Here is a 20,084-nt window from a genome sequence, read left to right on the forward strand (position 1 = left end):
ATTTTAGTGTATTGTAAGTGTGCAAAGTAACAGTTATATTACCGTAACCCAAAAATGCAACGAGTTACCGTTACCGTTAATACTAATGAGAAAATGTAACATCGTTACCAAATCGTTACTAAAAAAAAAAGTAACTGTAACGATATTGCAAAAGTAACGCGTTATTTTTCAACCCTGGTTATTCTTCATGCTAACCGAACGATCGATGTTAATTTTCACGTTAACCGCAATAAGATAATATAGAGACGAACGATACGAATCAGTGCCGAACTTACGGATCCAGCTCTCGCGTTTTGCTCCTCGATGATCCTCTTCATTTCGGCGTGCTCGAGCTTGCCGAAAATGCCGTTCGGGATCACGCAGTTCCCGTCGACGTCGTGGTTCTCGGGCAGGTCGCAACTCACGGCGACGTCGTTGCCCCACGGCCGTTGCGCCAACGAGAACTTCTTCAGGTCCACCGGACTGACCTGTCGGACGTCTTTGTCCGATTCCGACAGTCTCTTCGCGGTGATGTCGGAGCGCAGAGTCAGCGGCGACACCGCTCTTTTCTTAGTCGTCTCCTTCGCGCCCATCTTGCCGTTCCTCGTCTCGCAGGGCCTGTTGTCGTCTCTCAGTCGCAACAGGTCCTGATCCGGCAACGAGGACACGCTGACCAGGACGGCGTCGTCGGAACTCTCGTGGAACACCGGGGTGTGCCGTTTCCTCAGCAGCTTCGAGAAAGGCGGCTTCTTCTCCTCCGTGGGCGTCACGGGCGCCGACTTCGGCACGTGGTTCTCCAAGGACCTCGACCGGCCGATCTCCTCGTGCGGAAACACGTCGTCGTAATCGGGATCCATAGTCTCCCGGTCATCCGGGCCGCGTCGGATCCTCTGCAGCCGCGCTACTTTCCTGCGCTTTTGATTCGCCAGACTGATCTTCCTGTCGTTGGATCGTTGTCGCGGCGGCAACCTGGCGTTGACCTCTTCAGGCTCTTCCGCGGCGAACGGCTCGACTCGCGCGTCCTCCTCATTGGTCCTTGAACTTAATCCTACGGGTGTCTTTGGTGTTCGGTTCACTCGCGCGTCCCTCGGAGCGCACTCGCGCTCCAGTTTCGACGGTAGACTAGAGGTGATCCGATCGATTTGATTCCTGATCGAATGCATCGGCAAGCAGCCGTTCGGCTCGTCGTAGTCCGAGCTGAGAGTGTCTGCGGCGCGCTGGAATCGCTTCGCGACGATGATGTCCTGCAGGTTCTCCGGCAGGCTGCCGCTCTTCCTTCCTTCGGGTATCACTCGGTCCTGCGGCTCGTCGTAATCGGAGTTCAACAGACAGCGACGATCATCCTCGTCGAGCGGTTTTTCGTTCCTGCGGTCTCGCAGTCGAGCCTCGTCCAAAGGAAAGGCATGCTCGCCGCTGGACCGCCGATCGGAACTCTCACTGTCGGTCAACCCGAATTCGTTCAGCAGCTCTTTGTACTGCACCACCCTGACGTTGTCGCGCGATCCGGTCCTCCTCGTCTTCTCTTTGGTCAGCTCGCTGATCTCGTGGGCGATTAGGCTATTGAACTCCGCGAGGACGTTGTTCGACCAGTCGCCGATGTCCTCGCCACCTCGCGTCACGGAGTTCTGTCTCCTCGCGAAGTGATGCGATTTCACAGGCTTCGGACGGATGATCGACTCGGTCGCGCACGATTCGTCCGCCGGGCTCGGGAACTTCGGCTCTTCCGCCGCGATGCGCAGCGGAGTCGTCGGCACCGACTCGATTATCTCGCCGATTTCATCCTGAAAACAATCGAAAATCGGAGACATTGAAAATTGGAGACAGAGAAAGAACATTCAACAATAGCTGCGCGTTCAGCGGAGGAAAAGGCTCTGTTCCCGTGTAGAAATTCGTGTCGTCTATGTTAAATCTTCAAAAGTTTTTTTATTGTGCTATTTTGATGCAACAAATGAGAACTTGTTTCTGCTTTCTCAACTAGAAGATTTAATGTAGAATTTAAAATTTTGATTCGTGCCAATTAGGAATCACATTTTTTTATCTCAAACATGGAATACAACCTCTTTTCGGCGATACTAATTGGCTACGTGCTGCGGCTTGTTTCGTGCCGCGTGCGATTATCATCGTCAGAGACGAATTTGACTGAATGTCAGATTAGGAGGTTAATAAACGGAGTTGTATTTTTAATGTTACCATACTTAATACCGCGCGTGTGCGTTGTATATGTATATATTTGTGAAGTGTAAATACTCGAGGTGTTTCGTATTTTGCTCAATCATAATATCAGATGGAAACCAGAAAAATCTTTGGAAAAGCGTTGGAGGTGACCAAATAGGACCTGTTTATGTTTCTTATTCGGAATCGCATGTTTGAAACATTACACTTCAAACCAGAACCTCCGTAGAATTTCCAACTGGAATCCATAATTATTTTGGGAAATCGGGTTTAAATCCCAATTAATTTTCTATGTGAATTATTGTCTGCGACCGGTGTATTCTTTTAAATTCTTGACAAATCTAAGAGAATGCACCAATCGGGACCAATAATCATTAAGCGTTCACTGAGCTACTTTCTCTATTGAACGTAGACGATCTTCTCACTTAAACGTCTTTTTTCCAACAAATTTCAACACAGAACATAACATCAAGGCACATGTCGCGTAGTCTAACGAGCCAGCCAAGAAAGAGAACCCATGAGGAGTCGCCATCGCGACGAACGCAAAGGCTGCCCCCTCGATCGACGAGACTGAGGAGAGACTTTCGCAAAAATTCCAGCCTCGATAGGCAGTAACCTCCGCGCGGGTACCGCGCGTACAGTTAGCCCCAGCAGCGGAACGTATTTATAAAGTGGCGGATAATGAAGCGGTTATGAGAGGCTGGCAGAAGCAACGCGCGGGTCCTTGATGCCCGTCATGCGAAATAAAACGAAGGAACCGGCCAGCTGCCGTGACTTAAGACGAGCCGATTCCAAGGTGCGTCGCTTCTCTTCCCCTCCCCCCCTCATGCACCTCCTGCCTTCTCGTTCTATTTATCTATCAATCGGGTCCCTCTTCCATCTTCGAGGCACCTCTCGCACGCCGTCATTGTGAGTTACGTGCGGCACCCTGCGCAGGGCTGCAGCGGAATGCGCTTAACGTAAGAAGATCCAAGCGCGGCAGACTCTGTTTTGCTTTTAGAACAGGGATAGAGAATAAGAACGTCAGGATAGAAGCGATTAGGATTGAGGATTCGCGAATAGGCCGAAGAAGGAAAACCGTGGAAAATTTTGATTCACACTGAGAAAAGGATTTCTTCAAATTTAATAAATTTTATCGCATTCAAACTCATTATTCTCTTAATATGATGCACTGAAAAAAATGTTATCAAATAAAACTCCCAAGTAAATATTCACTAATGTATATTAGAATTATTTTACTTGGATTAAGTAAATATTACTTAATATAGCACGCTGTATTATCTTGAATATAGCAGTTTCTTTTCTTTCAATGTGCTACATACAAGTACTATTTATTTAATCCAAGTAAAATATTCACTCGAATATAGCACTTTTTCTTTCGGTGTGATTATAGTTATCACGATTTACACGGCGCGTTACTTCCGAACTAAATCCGTTGAACGACCGATACGCCGAAGTGTTCGCGAAGTGTCCGAGCCTGACCGATCCTCGTCCGCTGCACGGGCGGGCTAAATTGAATTTGCATAAGTCGAGTCCCCGATGCACCTCGCTCACGACCCACGCGATCGCGATCTACGCCGCGAAGGGACAGCCGCGATCGAACGAAAACTAAACGCCCCGACCGTCGGTCGGCGTATCGAATTTCACCGGACGGAAAGAACGAGTTTGATTAAATCGAGGAGACCGAGAGAGACGGATCCGATCGAGGGATCCACGCGGTGGATTACGTTGATGCCTCTCGGGCGGCGATGTTTTCGCCGATAATGCCTGAGTACGGGCATCGATCGGCCGAAGTGTATGGAAAAGACACGGTTCAGTTGCGGATGATACGGAGCAAGATAACCGGAACAAAGTGTTTGCGTCGCGGCTAAAATTACAGCTGTCTCGATATCGGAATTATTGACGGTAGCGTCTCGATTACGGCAGTGATGCATTCGAACTATTCGCCCCGGTGTGGATCGCACAGATTATCGCGTATCGAATACGCGCGAGCCTGGGTGAACGTACATTAGCGACAATGACGACCAGTGCAGAGATAAATTGTTATCTAATACCGATTTGCCTTCGTGGACTTCTGGCTACTCCCGAAACTCAAGTTGCCGATAAAAGAAAATCATTCAGGACACCCGAAGGACGTGTTTTCAAGGCGACCCCGGAAAAACGGAGCACAGCGACTGCTTTGCAAAAATTGTTTAATCATTTCCAGTGTTGTATGAAAAAAAAAAAAAAAAAATAAGAAACAAAAACAAAAATATAATTGACGTCTTGTATTATTCGTTCGACACCAGTTGCAGCAGAGAGCCTGGACAGACCGCGCGTGTGGCTCACGGTGCGTAGGTGCGCGCATCTACGGGAGAGCGAAATTTATAAGCGGCCGTGCATATTTGGTATGCGAAGCACCGCGGCGGTTAGCCTAAGCGGCGGACTTAGCGAGACTCATCAAGCCGGCCGCGCGGCGCGTAAGACGAAGAGCCGCCGAGATAAGAGACGGCGAGGAGGTACGATTGCATCCAGCCGTGCGATCAATCATCTTGCACGAGCTTCCCATTGTTCCTACGCGGGTGTTACAATGCGCGCCGCGGGCTAACGGCCCGCCTCGCGTAGGATATACCGGAGGATATAACCGTCTCGGACGTGTCAACCCGTTTACTATCGGCGACTAATCTCGCGGCCTGATACACCTTGATCTATCCCCGGTCTATTCCAACAGGTTAATCCCGCGCCGGTAGTTACACTCATAAGCGCAACTGCGAACTCGTCCTCTCTCCCGTAATCCGCTCGTACGTATCCTTAACAATGAGATGCGTTCGAGAGGCTCGGCCCTTTATTCACGTCCATCGCACCAATTTACCACGCGAGAATGGATTTACACGCACGCGATGAAATCCGGCGGACTCCGCTCGAAGCACGCGGGAAACTTTCCGTCGATAATTTCTCAAGCTGACCGGCTCGGATCAAAACAGTTGCCGTGTGTTTAAGGTTTCTGCTCCCTCGTTGCAATCGTCCTTGTTTGATGACGTCAGAAGCGAGAAAACGCATACCAAGGCGTTTCTTGCATTGACAAAATTGCGAGAAGAGAGGTTGAAGAGGAAAGTTCCGTGTCAAGTTATGACGAGTTTATGATATTTATTTGTTTCGAATATTTCCCAAGTTTGTACGTCTGCAAATATATCATAAATTCATTACAAGCATCAAACCGAATTTCACTTTTCGCCGATAAAGTTTATCATTTTCTCGGAAAGGAGAACAAATTCTTCCTTTCAGCAAATGATAATGAGCTTTTCTAATATTTGTCACAAGTATATTTTCACATTATTATGAAGAAAATATTCTTCGTTCCGAGATAGCCATTACTTAAAAGAAAAATAATAAAGTTGAGTAATCGCTTCTCTTCGCGGTGCAATATTTCTCCGTACGTAGAAGTGTGGGAAAAAGAAAAGGCGTAGAAAGGTAAATGGCCTCTCTCTTGATCGGAACGCGTCTGAGCCTTGACAACGAATTCTATCGCCTCTGTTTCGTTAGATGACACAGGTTATTTCGAGACACGCCGCTCCGACGACCGCGGGGGTTAACAAAGCTACGAGTTCTCTCGCTTATGCACTGCAGATTGTTCACGCGGATCTTAATCGCCGTAATTGTTGATGGATCGAGTGCAACGTTTCCGTCGAAGGACGCGGAAGCGCGCGCGCGTGAATCGTCTTGATTGGGATCGCGTTTAATCTCCGCTCTCTCGCTACGCCTACAATAGCGCGCGGCCATCGCCGCGTGCGATCGCCATGTGCCATTCTAATATTCTCCATCCATAACGCCCCGGCCGGTACATTTATCAAGCTGATATTTATGTGAAAGCACGCACGTCGTGCTTTTAGCGCTGCACACTTTCTTCTTCCTGCTCGAGATAGCTCTCGTGGCGCAATGATTAGACGAGCGCGTCTACAACATTTTTCTCCCTCTTTCTCTCTTCCTCTCTTTCTCGCGTGGGCCGACCCCGCTGATGATAACGACAATCAGCGAGATTGACGGTAGCTGGAAGACAATAAATTAACGCACTCCGGCCGGCCGCCGATTCGCCGCGATACCGATAGCGAAAAATCGCTCGGCGGGAATGTTATTTACGATAGTCGAACGCAGGCAGGAAGTGCAAAGTAACATTCGTCTTTTAATTAATATATATAAATTTAACGCTAAAGCAAAAACACTCTCTTGAAACGTCAATTATCTACGATTCCCTCAATTACTCGACGAATAAAATACGTAAGAAGATTGTCAGGCGGACGCACGGGGGGAAAAGGAGGTAAAGCGGGAAGGCATTATAATTTACATGTAAAGATAACATTTCTACATAGAGATTTTACCGAGCGAAAGCGATCTCGCGAGTCAGAGGGAAGTCCCGACGGTTGGGACTTTTTTTGTTTGTATTCAACAGCATAGAAAGGTTGGAAAACTGCACGGCCGGAAGATCTCCCCTGTCGTCGGCGAGTAATTGCAAAATGCCGAATCGATCATCCGCCTGTCGAACCGTTAATTTGCGGATGCTGAAACGAACAACGTGGCGGACGAATTAATTAGCGAGCGACGCGGAAGTGACCTTTCCGAACGTCGCGAACGTGCAATTTCACCGTGCGCGATGCACGTTGTAACGTCCTCCTTAAAAGCGAGAAAAGTCGTCAATTCGCTCAGCCGGGGAAAAATTTCGCCAAGAAATATCAGCGTCATTCGTTAAGCGGAGAGCTTGTCGCGCGTCAAAGTCGTCGATGCGCGTCCCACCAAGTATGGCAGTAAGCATGCCGAGAGAGTTCCCGCGGCGGGATTTATATTAATATTTAAATCGCGCACGTAGAAAGAGAGAGAGGGAGAATATAAATCTTCACATTTTTACCGAAGCAACGGTGTTAACTCATATTTATCGCGTTGTTCGTTTTAGACACTTTCTACATTTATATTTTTCTTTCCTCTTTCTTGAGCAAGCATAGATTGTGCACCGCTTGTACACCGTGGTAAAGGAGAACTTATACCACTGCGAACAGGCAAGTTTGCAACGTGGTGCGAAAAATGTTTGCTCAATAAATTTCACAAATTAATAAATTTAACTTTTAATTTTAACTTTTAAATCTACGGAAATCGTTGTTCACTAGTTTCTTAGATATTCAATGATTGATAATATTGACTTAATTAAGCGAAATCAATGTTAAATAAATTGGTCGTGATTGGAGAGCTCGCATCAACATCACATAAAAAACTGTCTTTAGCCCATCTTTAGTCCATAACTGCTTTAGGCGTAAGCAGTAAGCAAATTGACCAACCACGGCCGATTATCCTTCTAATAAACGACTGCGATCGGTCAATTTGCTTATCTCCTCACCTCTTACGAATAAATATCCAATATCTCCTTATAATTTCCGAAATCAAATTAATTTTCCCGCGCGGGGGAATACCACAAAATCAAGAAGGCACGTTCGCAGAATTAATATAACGTAAAGCATATTAATTAACATACGCAAAGCATATTAATTAGAACGGATCGTGTGACAGAGAACGCGCCCGCCTTGGTATGCGATAATTTCGTCTATCGTGCGGGTTTAATTGCCTCGAAACTTAATTAAGCGCCGGCCGGAGTGGATCTGAGAGTGGCTCAATGAGCATAAAGGACGATCAGATCGAATTAAACCAACGTTTTAATTGTCGTGTAAACAGAGGCTCGTGCCCGAGCGACAGATCGCATTTCACTCCGGGGAATCGATCGCGCGGATCTCGCCGGATCCGAGACGATTTTCCGTCGTGCTCGCGCGTGCCACTTAATCCGACGCGCCAAGCTGCTTAATTAATCGCGCCGATCGACGATCGCTAATTAACGCCAATGGACATGTAAAAGAAATGAAAGGGGAAAGAGAAAGATGGAACGAATCTCCGTCGTCGGACAGTCCGCCCTGGTGTCGAACTCGATCTCAACTCGATCGATTGCGCAAACGATCGGCGATCTGTTAAACTGGCTCTCGCGACGTTCGGATCCGGGAATCCTATCTCACGGCTTCGGCCCCCTTAATCGGTCGGTTAAGCGCGTAAAAGGACGATGTTAATTAATTGATTCCCGATCGCATTAAATGACACGCTAATATCGGGGAAAAATAGGAGAGAGAGAGAGATGTAGTACTAAACACGGTGAGACGAATGAAATGTGTGACCTATCGATCGGACAGAAATTATTATTTCACACACCGCCGATCAACTCCGTTCTACCGTTCCTATCTATCTGATCTTCCCACATATTTATCGGACAACACCGGGAATTCTACCGGTCGGCGGTTAATTAATTTCCCGCGACGATCGTAATATTTTACGTCGTCGTATTATCGCCGGGTGAATTTCTCACTTCGTATATCGCCGGAGCGATTACCGGCTCCGTACCGATACATAATAATATTAATCTCGCGACTAGTAGAAACCCGAACGTTTCCCCACCCTCTCCCCGCTCCCGCGGCCCGTGAATTTCCGAGGATTTCGTCGAGAGATCGAGTCGTTGCGACCGACGTATCCGCTCTGTGCGTTTGAATTCAATCACGCCACTTCTCGTTCTTTATCTCTAGTGTTCATCTCGGGGCTCCTATTATACTTGCTGAACGTCGTCCTGGCCATTACGATGCGATTGTTCTCTTCTCGTTAAAGCACGCTACGTTTCCATGTTTCGTGCGATCGGTCTTAAACGAATGCGGCAACGAGGCTACGCGATCGGCATCCAGCCGATTTTCATTGACGCGCGGAACGTGCGTGTCGCGATGCCAAGGATCTCAGGTGTCTTATACATACGCATCCACGGCGGACGAGGTCTTATTTGTCTGAGCGAAGGATCGCCGCGTGGATTTCTCCGACGGTCACGAAGTGACGAAACAAGACGGGAATGCCGATACGATAATAATAATCTTTTTACTTGCGTATACAATCGCGTAAGGTGCCCTAAAATCGAGAGAGAGAGAGAGAGAGTTTTCCCGACGCGGAAAAATGGAAAGTGACGTGAGAAATTCAACATTTTTGTCTCTCAGTCTACGTATTCTGCTTCAGTCACCGCTCCACCGTGTACATTCGTTCTCTTATCGTAAAAAGGGATTTTTCGGTCAACTAAATAAACAAACAAGTAAATGAAAAGACCAGCGCGTGGATCACGCGGATGCAACCCGTTTTCTGAGTTGGAAGAACGAAAAGGCCGTCGAGCAAACGCTGCGTTAATGTCAAGTTTAACCGGCTGCTTTTCTACACGGAGACTTTCAGCGCGGCGTAACTAGAAAATCGTCTCGCGGATCATTACGCGCCTGCCTACTTCGGCGAACGATGTCCTCGGGGGCTGCGTCGATTAAGGTCAACGTCTGATCGCCAGCTGACATTAAAATCACGAGTAAACGAGTAAAACGGCTAATTACGAAAAATCACCGTCTTTCGACGCTCGTTTAATGCCATAATTCATTTAATAACCGTCGCGATGCGCCTTTCGTGTCTGCACTTTCGACTACCGTCGCAAATGTAACTCGTCGATTGGAACGATCAATCGCGAGGCTGATAAACGCGCGGATTCTCTTAAAAACTCGTTGAAACCTCGAAAGCTGATCGTACTAAAACGACGAAAGAGAACTCTCGTAATTCTCATTTGCTCATATATTATTGTGATTGTGAGCTCGATTACCCGCAAGCTGTAAACGCGAAATTAGATTTATATGTTAATGCATATATCTCGTTATTTACCTCGCGCGAGATCCCGCGAGATCTGGTTCGTTACTTTTCACTTGACCACTATATCGACACGCTTCTCTCTCTCTCTCTCTCTCTTTCTCTTCCTCTCTACTTTGTGGCGCGCAACCGCGTAACCTTTTTATCGCGCGCTCTGCGGTACTATGGTAATATAATTGCATTATAAATCCGTCTTCTGTTAGATTTGACGCATAAGTAATGCGCCTTTCTTAACATGTTTCCGGACGCTGGGCAAATACGTTTCGTAATACGCCCGGGCATGCTTTTGTGCGACTATAAATCCGTCCGGGCGAAAACCGCAGCAAATGAGCGTGAAATTTGATCTAATTTTATTACACATGATATATCGGGAATAAGTGAGCGAACCTTACCGATAAATCCCCCAGTGATACAATTAAAATATCACGAGCGATTTATAAATTGTGCACCGTGAATCCAGAACGGATGCACGATATGAGGTACGAAAGGATTATGTAACGAATGTATGCGCCCACAAAGTGCGATGTATTAATTTTTTTATCGTTAACTCTACACGCGATACTTGTCATCCACGCGACCCACTCCATGGGTAAAATATATTGACACTAAACGTCGATTGTGTGCATTACTTCATCATTCAAACTTTTGCATAAACAATATGAAATCTCTTTTCTAACGACGAGCCGTGACTCGTGTGTCGTCGAAGGCTGAGGTCTCTTGTGAAAGATCGTCAAAATTCGATCAGTGAGGAAACGCATCAGCAGGAAAGTCTTGGGATGCAAACCATAAAAGAGCCGCAATCGAGATACAAGCCGGGATTCGTCGGCACGCTTTCTACGAGTAAACGACATCAACGTGTGCGGTTTTACTGCTGTCGGTCTAGTAATAAAATATCGCTATTTCTTGTTATGACAACTGACGGAAATTTATCGACGGATGCTCTTTTCCCGTCTCGCGGCCTCGTGCAATTGAAAATGTTGGGAAGCAGAAGAAGGTGTAAAAGGGGAACAGAATAAAAATAACGAAGACAGGTCGACGGAACACGCAGGCACGTTGGTCTCAGAGAGATCGCGATTTCATCAAACGCGTTCGAGAAAATCGCTCCGAGGCTATCACGACCGATCGTCGACGATGGATTGGCCGAGTTTACCTCCTTCGGGAAAGAGAGATATTCTTTCGCATGGTTGTTATTATGTAAGCCACGCAACGGTTGTTACGAAGCCGACGGTAAACGAAAATTCGTTTTTTTTTCGTCCGTGAGTCACGATGATAACACTACTCGTTGTCGCATGTCTTATAAGTTAGCCAAACAAAAAGAATTGCCGAAGAGAAAAATTTGTCACATTTTTTTTTTAATAATATTCTGCCAAAAGAAAATTAAGTTAACGGGACAATATGTACACGGAAAAAAAAGTTTGGTTGTATCAACCAGAAAGAGAGAGGGAACAACCAGATGTATTTTGATTTCTTTTTTGTAAAGGTTTGGTTCCGTTTATGTAACAACGAACCTGAAATAACAATAATATCGGAATTCGTTATTAATTAGCTGCTGACAAAACCGTCCAGTATCTGAAGATGAAATTAAGGTCTTAAATATAAGACCCAGCTATGAACACCGAAGTTTAATCTTCCATTGGCGGGACATCATCTTAAAAGAATTAACAGAGCAATTAATTTTTCTCCTCGGCAACATTTTAGCAATAAATGAGCAACGAATAAAAATATCAATTATAATTGTTTCCGCTCATTTTGATCCGCTAACCTACGAAACGTCCCGTCGTCCCGTTCTCGGGATATTAACACGGCGGGTGTTGACGGCTTTGACGGTTGCGAGCATTACGGTATCACCGGCGATATCATCGATGGAAAAATGCCGCGTTAATGAACGAACGTATATGGCAAACGATACGCTCCAGCCATCGATCACCGTCGAAGGGCATCGGGACGTATTGGGAGACGCGCGCACACACCCCCCCAAACACTTTCTCGTCATCGGGGAATCAAGAACGACCGGCCGAGCGGCGGCGTGTCGGCCCGGTCATTACACGGCCAGTGAAGGGTCGAGATCGCGAGGCTCTTTCAGCTTTCTATCGGCCATCGGCGGAAATTATACGTTGTATTCCCTTGTGTTACGAGGCACGCCGGCTATAATCGCGTTACGCTTCTGCTCCGCCATCAGGAAGACCATTACGCGCAACCGTGTTCCCGAAAGGATCTCCCCGTCAGCCACGATCCATTGAAACGAACGATCCTCGCGTGTCGGTCGACGTTTCATTCGGACGGAAACACTTTTTCGTACTTGCTCGCAAGCTCGCTTTGATCCACGACTGTTCTCGGTCTGTTACAGTGTCACCCTTTCGCTCCTCGACGATCCCCGTGTCCACTTCCCCCCCCCCCCCCGGGTTTCCCGGGGNGAGAATAAACCTCGAGACGAGCGAATTTTGAGATTACGCAGGCACGATGAAAGTTACGGCAAAATCGAACGAATGGTAATTTACAGCGTGCAATCCGATATTCCGGGAAAGCAGCAACTATTCTAGCGGCGGATTTGTCATGTGATTTGAATCCGCCCGGTGTGAATATAGTTCTGAAAACTCGAAAAAAGTGGTTTCCCTCCCATTTTTCAGCGAATTTTTCCGGTTTCTTTTCTCACAAAGAAGGAAAATTTCGCAGATTTTAACCAAACACATGTGAGTTTTCTTAAGCGAATTCTTCTACCCTTGAGACAGAAACCGAAGAAATCGGCGGAAAATGAGAAAAAAAAAACCGGTGTCCCCTGCGATCCTACGAAACTATAATTGTGAACATAAACGGAATCGAGCTTTGCACCGGGAGGCAAATAACAAAAGAGAGCAAACACGAGACACAAAAGGACGACCCCGACGATGCGAGGCGACTGTATGCGTCGCGAATATCCCGCCAGAAGTCGCCAGACCGAGTGTATTCTCGGAGCGACGGCTTTCGCGTATGCAAATCGTGGACGCAACTTTATTGCGGCGATCGAATAACGATCTCGCCCTCCTTCCCCTCCCTCGCCAGTGCGGCGGTTTATGTCCGTCTCTTGCGGCGAGGGGGCTAAATGCGAAAACGATCTTCCGTTTAACGTTCCCGCGGCTTCCTTTTGTCGAGAGCGCGTTCGCGTCGTGAAAGCGCGTCGGGTTCGATGCGCGTCGCGCGCATTAACGGGTCACGCATAGCGCGATCCACGTGCGTGAGAAACGGCGACGAGGACTCTCCCGGATGCCGGGGCGTCGCGACGTTAATAGGGGAACTCGGAGTAAGACAGGGACGCTGAGAGAAAGCTTAGTAAAAACGCAGTTTAAATTCAACGGATTAAAATGCACCTTCCGTATCATTATAGAATCAGGTAATTCCCAATCTCTCGAGTGGACGAGACGAAGCCACGCGATTTATCCATGTGAGTTACCGAAAACGACGAAGCCTCACCGTCGTTCGCAGTGTCACTTCAAAGTGATCTTTCGGCGAGCATTAAGGTAAAATCTCAACGTCCATAAATCGTCCTTTAATGACTTCGTAACTGCTAATTTTATCGCGAGGAGATTGTTGGAATCGACGCGTGGTCTCGATTACCCGATTTATCTTACGGTGTATACATGTTAAACGCAACGATCAAACTCCGGCTTGTCGGGGCGCTCGCGTTGCAAAAACCAAAAGGAAAAAGAAAAACATATATCGGCTCTGCAGTTCATAATAAAAATTTCAACCGACCTCACGGACAAGATCAAAGCGATCTTTCGCCCGAGGGGAAGGAGCCGGGCGATAAAAATATGAAATTCCGCGAATCTCGCTGAAAAATCGGCAGATCGAAATTAAAGCGAGATACGAGAGTCATACGCGGGCCGAAGCTTCGAGGTGCGCATCACGTCGCGCTGATATACGAGCGGTCCCGGCGAGGATTTTTAAATCGTAAACGTTCAATAAAAAATCGAATCCTTCCTTCTCATCAGCTTTCTCACGAGTCTTTTTACGGGGAGATCAAGGATCGCGCGCGGCTCATCCTCGCGCGTTCGGCTATCGGCGAATCAAGGTCGGAGTCGTTTCATCGCCAGGTTGTAAAGCCTCTTAAGGCCCGTCGAGGTGCTCTCGATGGCGAAGATAAAACCACCAAAACGGAGCAATAAGTGTCGGTGTGCCGGGTGAACACGTGGGCCCGACTAAAGAAGAAAAGAAGAGGAAGAAAAGTAGTTCGAGAGACGAATGCCAAACTCGCCGGCCGGCCGGAAGTTCCTTCCCTTCCGCGCGGCATTAAAATTATCAGCCACTTTCTCCGGATAATTCAACCGAGAATCCGTCCAGGGAAATTGATAGCGACGCGCGATCACGAAAACCTGTTCGCGCTCGGCGCAGAAATAGAGGATCGATTACGTTAATAGAAAATTATAATATTAATGACACGCTGCAACGTGCCAATTTATGTTCTGTATTCGATATTCGATCGCGATCCGGGATATCGCTCGGGCGAAAGGGCGAAACGCGGCTGGAAATCCGTGTTCGCGCGCGTTCGGCAGAAATAGAAAATTATATTCTTAATGGTAGATTACGCGCGTGCACACCGTCAATTTGCGACGTTGGCGAAGGAGCGAGGAGCGTGGAAAAACTCGCGTTCAAGCTCGCTGGAATCGCGGGATTAATTGCATTAGAGGGGGGGGGGGGAAGGTAAATATCTGCAAGAGCACGAATAATGCAAACGCGATCCGGACGCGTTTTTCAGACGCGGTTTCTAAACGCGCGAGATCTCTCGCTCCCCACGCGCGTCTCCTCGAGACGTCGTCGAGCTGAGCCCTCGGAATGGAAACCGGCCGGGGGAAAAGTAGGGAATACGCGCGCTCTAAATTCGTGACGTCAGCCGGCAAGAATTTGGCCGTTTTAATTGGCTTAATGATTCGCGACGGGACGAGCGAGCGAGCTACAATTCGAAACTATTCCCCATCGCGGCATCGGCGCGCGCGATTTCCGTCGCTGACGTCGCTCCCGGCACGGGAAAGTTCACCGACACCCACGAAATCCGCGCCGTCCCACGCGAAACTCCACGTGACTTCACCGTGAATTTTGGACAGACGGCTGTTGAATGGAAAGCGCAAACCGGTCGGCGGACTCGTCGAGCACCGGCAGTCGCGGGAGGCCGCGACGTCGATTGTTCCCCCCGATCGATGATTAATCGATCACGCCGCCCCGAAACGAAACGGACATTTCTCTTCGGTCAAGCCGAGCGCGGTTCCACCGCTCCCGTTTCCACCCTCCCCCTCCCCCCCAGATTACACGATATGTTACGGGCTGACGTACGCTCGGTTTCGACGCCGGTCACGTACGTACGCCGCGTACACGCGCGTGCAATTTTAAGACCCACCACTGCCTCGCGTACCTGTCGCGTTACACGCAAGACATTCATATATTATTCGGCCGACACGTGCATCATTTCCTCGTCGACAAGCCGCGAAGTTACCGTCGATCGAGCCACACCTGCTGGCCATTCGTCGCCTCGTGACCAATACGCCCTCCCGGTCGTAATAATGCGTTTCGCAAGATTACCCATCCGGCGAATTTCTACAGGTTTGCGAACGTATTACTTCACATTTTGCGACAAACGTCTGCAACTATTTAATCAAGCCGAGCAATTACAGCGATAACAAGAGGGAAAGCGGGAAAAGGGAAACGCATATCTCTCCGTGTCTCGAGTATTTTCAAGTTAACGGCAACTTCGGAATCTCATTATGCCTCTAATGTGTCGTCGGCAGGGAAATAGGCTAAATCGGCCAGCGCGTGAATCTCGATCGCCTCTCACTCCTTTCGAGAAACTGGAACCACGAAGGACGAGATTTATGTCGCTCGCCTCCGCAGCAACCGCCTGTGAGCGGAACCGCGCTTAAATCGGTGCTCACCTTTAATTGGCGACAGCACACGTGGTCACGGACGATTCGCGCTGATCTTACCCGAAAAACGAACGCATCTTTGATGACGCTCATAAAGAGCGATAATCCAGACGGAGGCAACGACGGAGGCTTCTCGTCGATTTCTCCGAGACACAGAGTTCCCGTCGATATCGCAAATCAATCAAGTGATCGACTTCCGCGAAGATAGCACGGTAACGCCTCGCGAAATAACACGTGTAAAAAGCAACGTGACGCAGAAGCAAATGAAATAACGGAAAGGCTTCGCACGGTCTCGTCGGGAATAAAAGCACGCGCCGCCGCGAGCTTTTATTTCTCGCATCTGAAACGAGCATCCCGCGAGTTTCCTGCATTTGCATTGAATGAGGATTTCTCCCATCGGTGCGCGCGCGAACAGAAAGCATTTCCCCGCAACGGCGGCAACACGCACCACCAGCCATATAATTGAAACGCCATAAAGCCGACAGAGACAGCGCCCGGATTATTCCGCAATTACGAGAGCCGATTTAATCGCGCGCGGGAGGTGCGCGTGATAAATTTGTTTCGAGTACGTCGCGGGCGAGGAGCGGCCGCGAGAGATTCGCGAACGATAGCGCGCGAGGCGCAGCCAGGTGCGAACATAGCGAAACTATTAAAAGACGCTCCGTTAAGGCGAAGTTAATGAACGCGTGCGCGCATTACAGCCGGGGAACGCGCGTAAAGACAATCCTCGCGCGCGCGGTAATTTAGACGCTAAGTAGGCAGCTAAACGAAACCGCCGGCATGGTCGTTAATATCTTTTACGTCTCCATCCGGAATTATCCGTTGCGGGAACGCGAGACAACCTATCGCCACTCGATACCCCTTCGACACTCGCGCGCTGCCATCACTTAGCGGATTATCGATGACACTTGAAATCGGACTCTTCGGCGGAAACGCGAAAACCGTAATTGTCGCTTCCTCATTCGGTCTTGTCGCCGTGCTGATCCGTTGCACACGCACCGCGCGTTCACGCAGATTTCACGTAGTGCCTCTAGTAATTGTATTATTATTGTTAGAGAAAAAGGTGGTTATTATATTGAAAAATGTAAACTTAACGATCGTATTCGTCGAAATGTTGTTCTATTGATTCCAGACCCGAGGTGAAATATTGATTATTTTGCACGTTATTCATAAGAATGTGACGATACCGCATAACGGATCGAAAAGGAATAAAGATAATGTGCCTCCCACCCCCGCTAAATAAAATAAGAAAATTGATTTTAGAAAAGTATAGCGTTTTGTTACAAATTTATTACTATTACTATTATTATTATTTCGCGATTTACCGAATATGTTACATAAAAGGGCATTCGTGAGAAAGAGTTTAGACTGCGTATCTCGAAAACGGTACGTGATCTCGCATCTAAACGTATATATCAAACAATGCGCGATTATATTTGACAAAAGCTGCGCGCACGTCTGAACGCTACGATCGTATATCGTAATCTTGTTCAGCACAGCCTCCTCGATAAATACAACTCCTTTTTCCAAGACATTTCGGAAAAGTCACTTTAATTACGCTGAAACGAGGGCGGGTTACACTATAAGCGAGATACCACTGGTCACAACAAGAACATAGTTCAAACGAAACTTGTTAACCCGCTGTATCCCGAGATACTTTATTATCCTCTTCGGCGACGTGAAGATCAATATCGCGTATTTTAAACGGCCGTTTCTCCGTTGATATCGCGTCGTGCCGGTTAATTTCTCCAAAATAGAATATAACTCGCGCTATAAATAAGTGGATCGTTAAACACACGGCGCTCTAAACGCGGACAGGTCGCGCGCTGCGCCGCGTAAAAATACGACGGGCGTCCCGGGGAGAAATTTATTTTGCGCCTTGGCACACGTGTCGCGCGAGCCAACAACAAGCACGCAAGTGCCGCTTAATCACCGAGTGCACCCATGTACTCACCTATGCGTGCGCACGCGCGCGTTGACCTGCGTCGGATGACCCGCGGATACCGTGCGTCAGGTTGAGCGGAAAAAAGGAAGAAACACGCGGGACACGAGGCTCTCGATCGCACAACAGCAGCGTGATCTTCGGCGATCCGGGCACGAGTGCGTGCGCGGCGATCGAGCGTGCCACGCACGATCACTATTCAAGGTTCACGCACCAGGTGACACCGATCGGCCAATGCTGCGCGCCGGCTCCGCGGACATCGCGTCTCGCGCTGAAATTTCCCGGATTGTCGCTCCGGCATCGCAGACGGAAATATCGTCGAGAGCTCTTCGTCTTTGATTTCGCTCTTATGTTATACGTGCAACCAGGGCACGGCGTTGCTCCGACTTTTCTTCGCGAAATGAAACCGGCGAGCCGCGTTAATGTTCGGTTAAAAGCATCGAGGAGTCCGAAGGAGTGCTATATTCCACGAGGATGTCACATTCGGCCGAAAATTCAGCGTGGAACTTTTCAACGAGCTTCCGGTCGCGATCACTCAAACTGCGAGTTCGCGCGAGCGATAATTATCGCGAGAGCTCGGAATTGATCGGCATTTCTCCTTCTCTCCCTCTCCCGGAGTTTCACCGGCGACCCCTTCGTCGATACCCGCCAGTTCACACCGACCCGACGGTATGCCGCGGTATCGATCCATGCGAATTCCGCGGCGCGGACGACTAATGTTTATACATGATACCGCAAAGTGGATAATGAAGTATGATTACACGTGAAAGATCACCGCGGCCTTGGGCGCGCGCGAGGTCTTCGCGAACAACGACGATGCACGAATATTTATACACACCCGGCGCGCATAAAGTCGCGATGGACTTAAATCATCGCCCTTATCGTCGTCGTCTCATCATTGATTTTTCCGCGCCGCGACCGTAAATTGTCCAAGTTTAACAGCGCGAGGCCGATTCTTAATTACGCGCGCGGAGACTCGCGATTGTTATTACTTATCGGTGTGAAACTCTCTTCGAGATTTCTCTCCTCCGACGCGTCGTCGCGATACCGCGGACGCGTGGACTGTCCGCCCCGTCTCGTTATTCAGAGGCTGACAGCTGGACTAGCGGAGTGTTGTGAGAGGAGAGTAATGCGCGGCGCACTCCGCTTCGCCCTTTCCTGCTAATGTATCGGTAAAGCGCTAGCAAATAGTCGCGGCTCTAACGTTACCCGTCATTCCGTTTAATTGGACGGTATCGAGAGAGATCGACCGGAATTGCCGATCGTTTTGCCTTCAACACGGATGGTCACAAATCTCGGGTAAAAATCACTCGGATTGCGCGGGGAGCCAATTTTGGAAATGAGCCTCACGGCTGGCCGCGCCCGGGAAATTGGAGAAATGAAAGGAGCGAGATAAGACGAGCGGAGGATGTCGGCCGGGGGAATAATTATTTGCGTTTCACTTTCGACTTTCGACACTACTATAGTCATTAACCGAGAACCCGTAATTTTCAGACCGAGCGCCATCAATTGCGCACAAGGCGGCCGCGCGCACCATCATACGCTAATATACACGCGCAACATAGGCCAATTCTCTTAATTTCCTCTTGCGTGAAGATACTACCGCCGTTCGGAAACAGAGGCTGCGCTGTCTCGGTATGAACGGTCCTTGGTGTTCCGTCGGAACGCGTCCTTGGCGGCCGCTACCTGCGACTCTCTTTACTCGGAATACCGAATCTCTTTAATCGAATCGTCGCGATTCGACCGGCAAAAGTGATTCTCGATCGCCGATTTCGTTCGTCGTGCCCGATCTGTAATAATAATGATTATCGAGTCCGCGGTCGTTATAACTTCATTCGGGGCGACTTATTAAACGTGACGGTTCGGCTTCTGAGCCGTGCAATTTTTAAGAGAGACGTTAATGAACGCGCACTATAAATTACGAGTTCCTACATCGAATCAATTAATGGTCGCACTCTCTCTCTCTCCCCCCCCTTTCCCTCTTCCCGAATTAAATATCCAACAGACACTCTTCGGTGGCGGAAGTCAAGAGAGAGAGAGAGAGAGAGAAAACCCATTCGAAATGGCAGGCCATTAAGCGCGAGACGCTCGGAATCGGACAGCCCGCGCGAGAAAATCTTTGTTGCTCTCATCGAACTTCGTAATTATAATGTCCGTCGGCCTCGAAGCACATCACGCGCGCGCTCGCTATCGCTTCCCTTTAATTAACTCGGCGCAGCATCTGTCTTCGAACGAATCAATAAACATTTGCCGGTAAATAATGTTCTCGCGGATTTCATCGATCAGGCGAGGCCGGCGGCGCGATCGCGACGAGCGGGACCTAACGAGGGAATTCCGCCTCCGGCAGGCCGGGAGGAGGGAAAAGGATTGCGGTCTTTTTCTCT

At 48.6% G+C, this 20,084-nt stretch overlaps 1 protein-coding gene across 4 annotated transcripts in view; it reads right to left on the reverse strand.

Annotated features, from left to right (window-relative positions):
* LOC106751861 overlaps positions 1–20,084 on the reverse strand; it is a 253,863-nt gene that overhangs the window by 172,240 nt on the left and 61,539 nt on the right. For all 4 annotated transcript variants that reach the window (XM_014633068.1, XM_014633067.1, XM_014633066.1 and 1 more), the window contains exon 3: positions 276–1,760. In XM_014633068.1, the coding sequence (XP_014488554.1) occupies positions 276–1,760 (1,485 nt within the window). The remainder of the gene's footprint in view (positions 1–275; positions 1,761–20,084) is intronic.

Source organism: Dinoponera quadriceps, unplaced genomic scaffold (genome assembly GCF_001313825.1).
Source record: "Dinoponera quadriceps isolate SergipeBrazil2010 unplaced genomic scaffold, ASM131382v1 scaffold316, whole genome shotgun sequence".
NCBI lineage: Eukaryota > Metazoa > Arthropoda > Insecta > Hymenoptera > Formicidae > Dinoponera > Dinoponera quadriceps.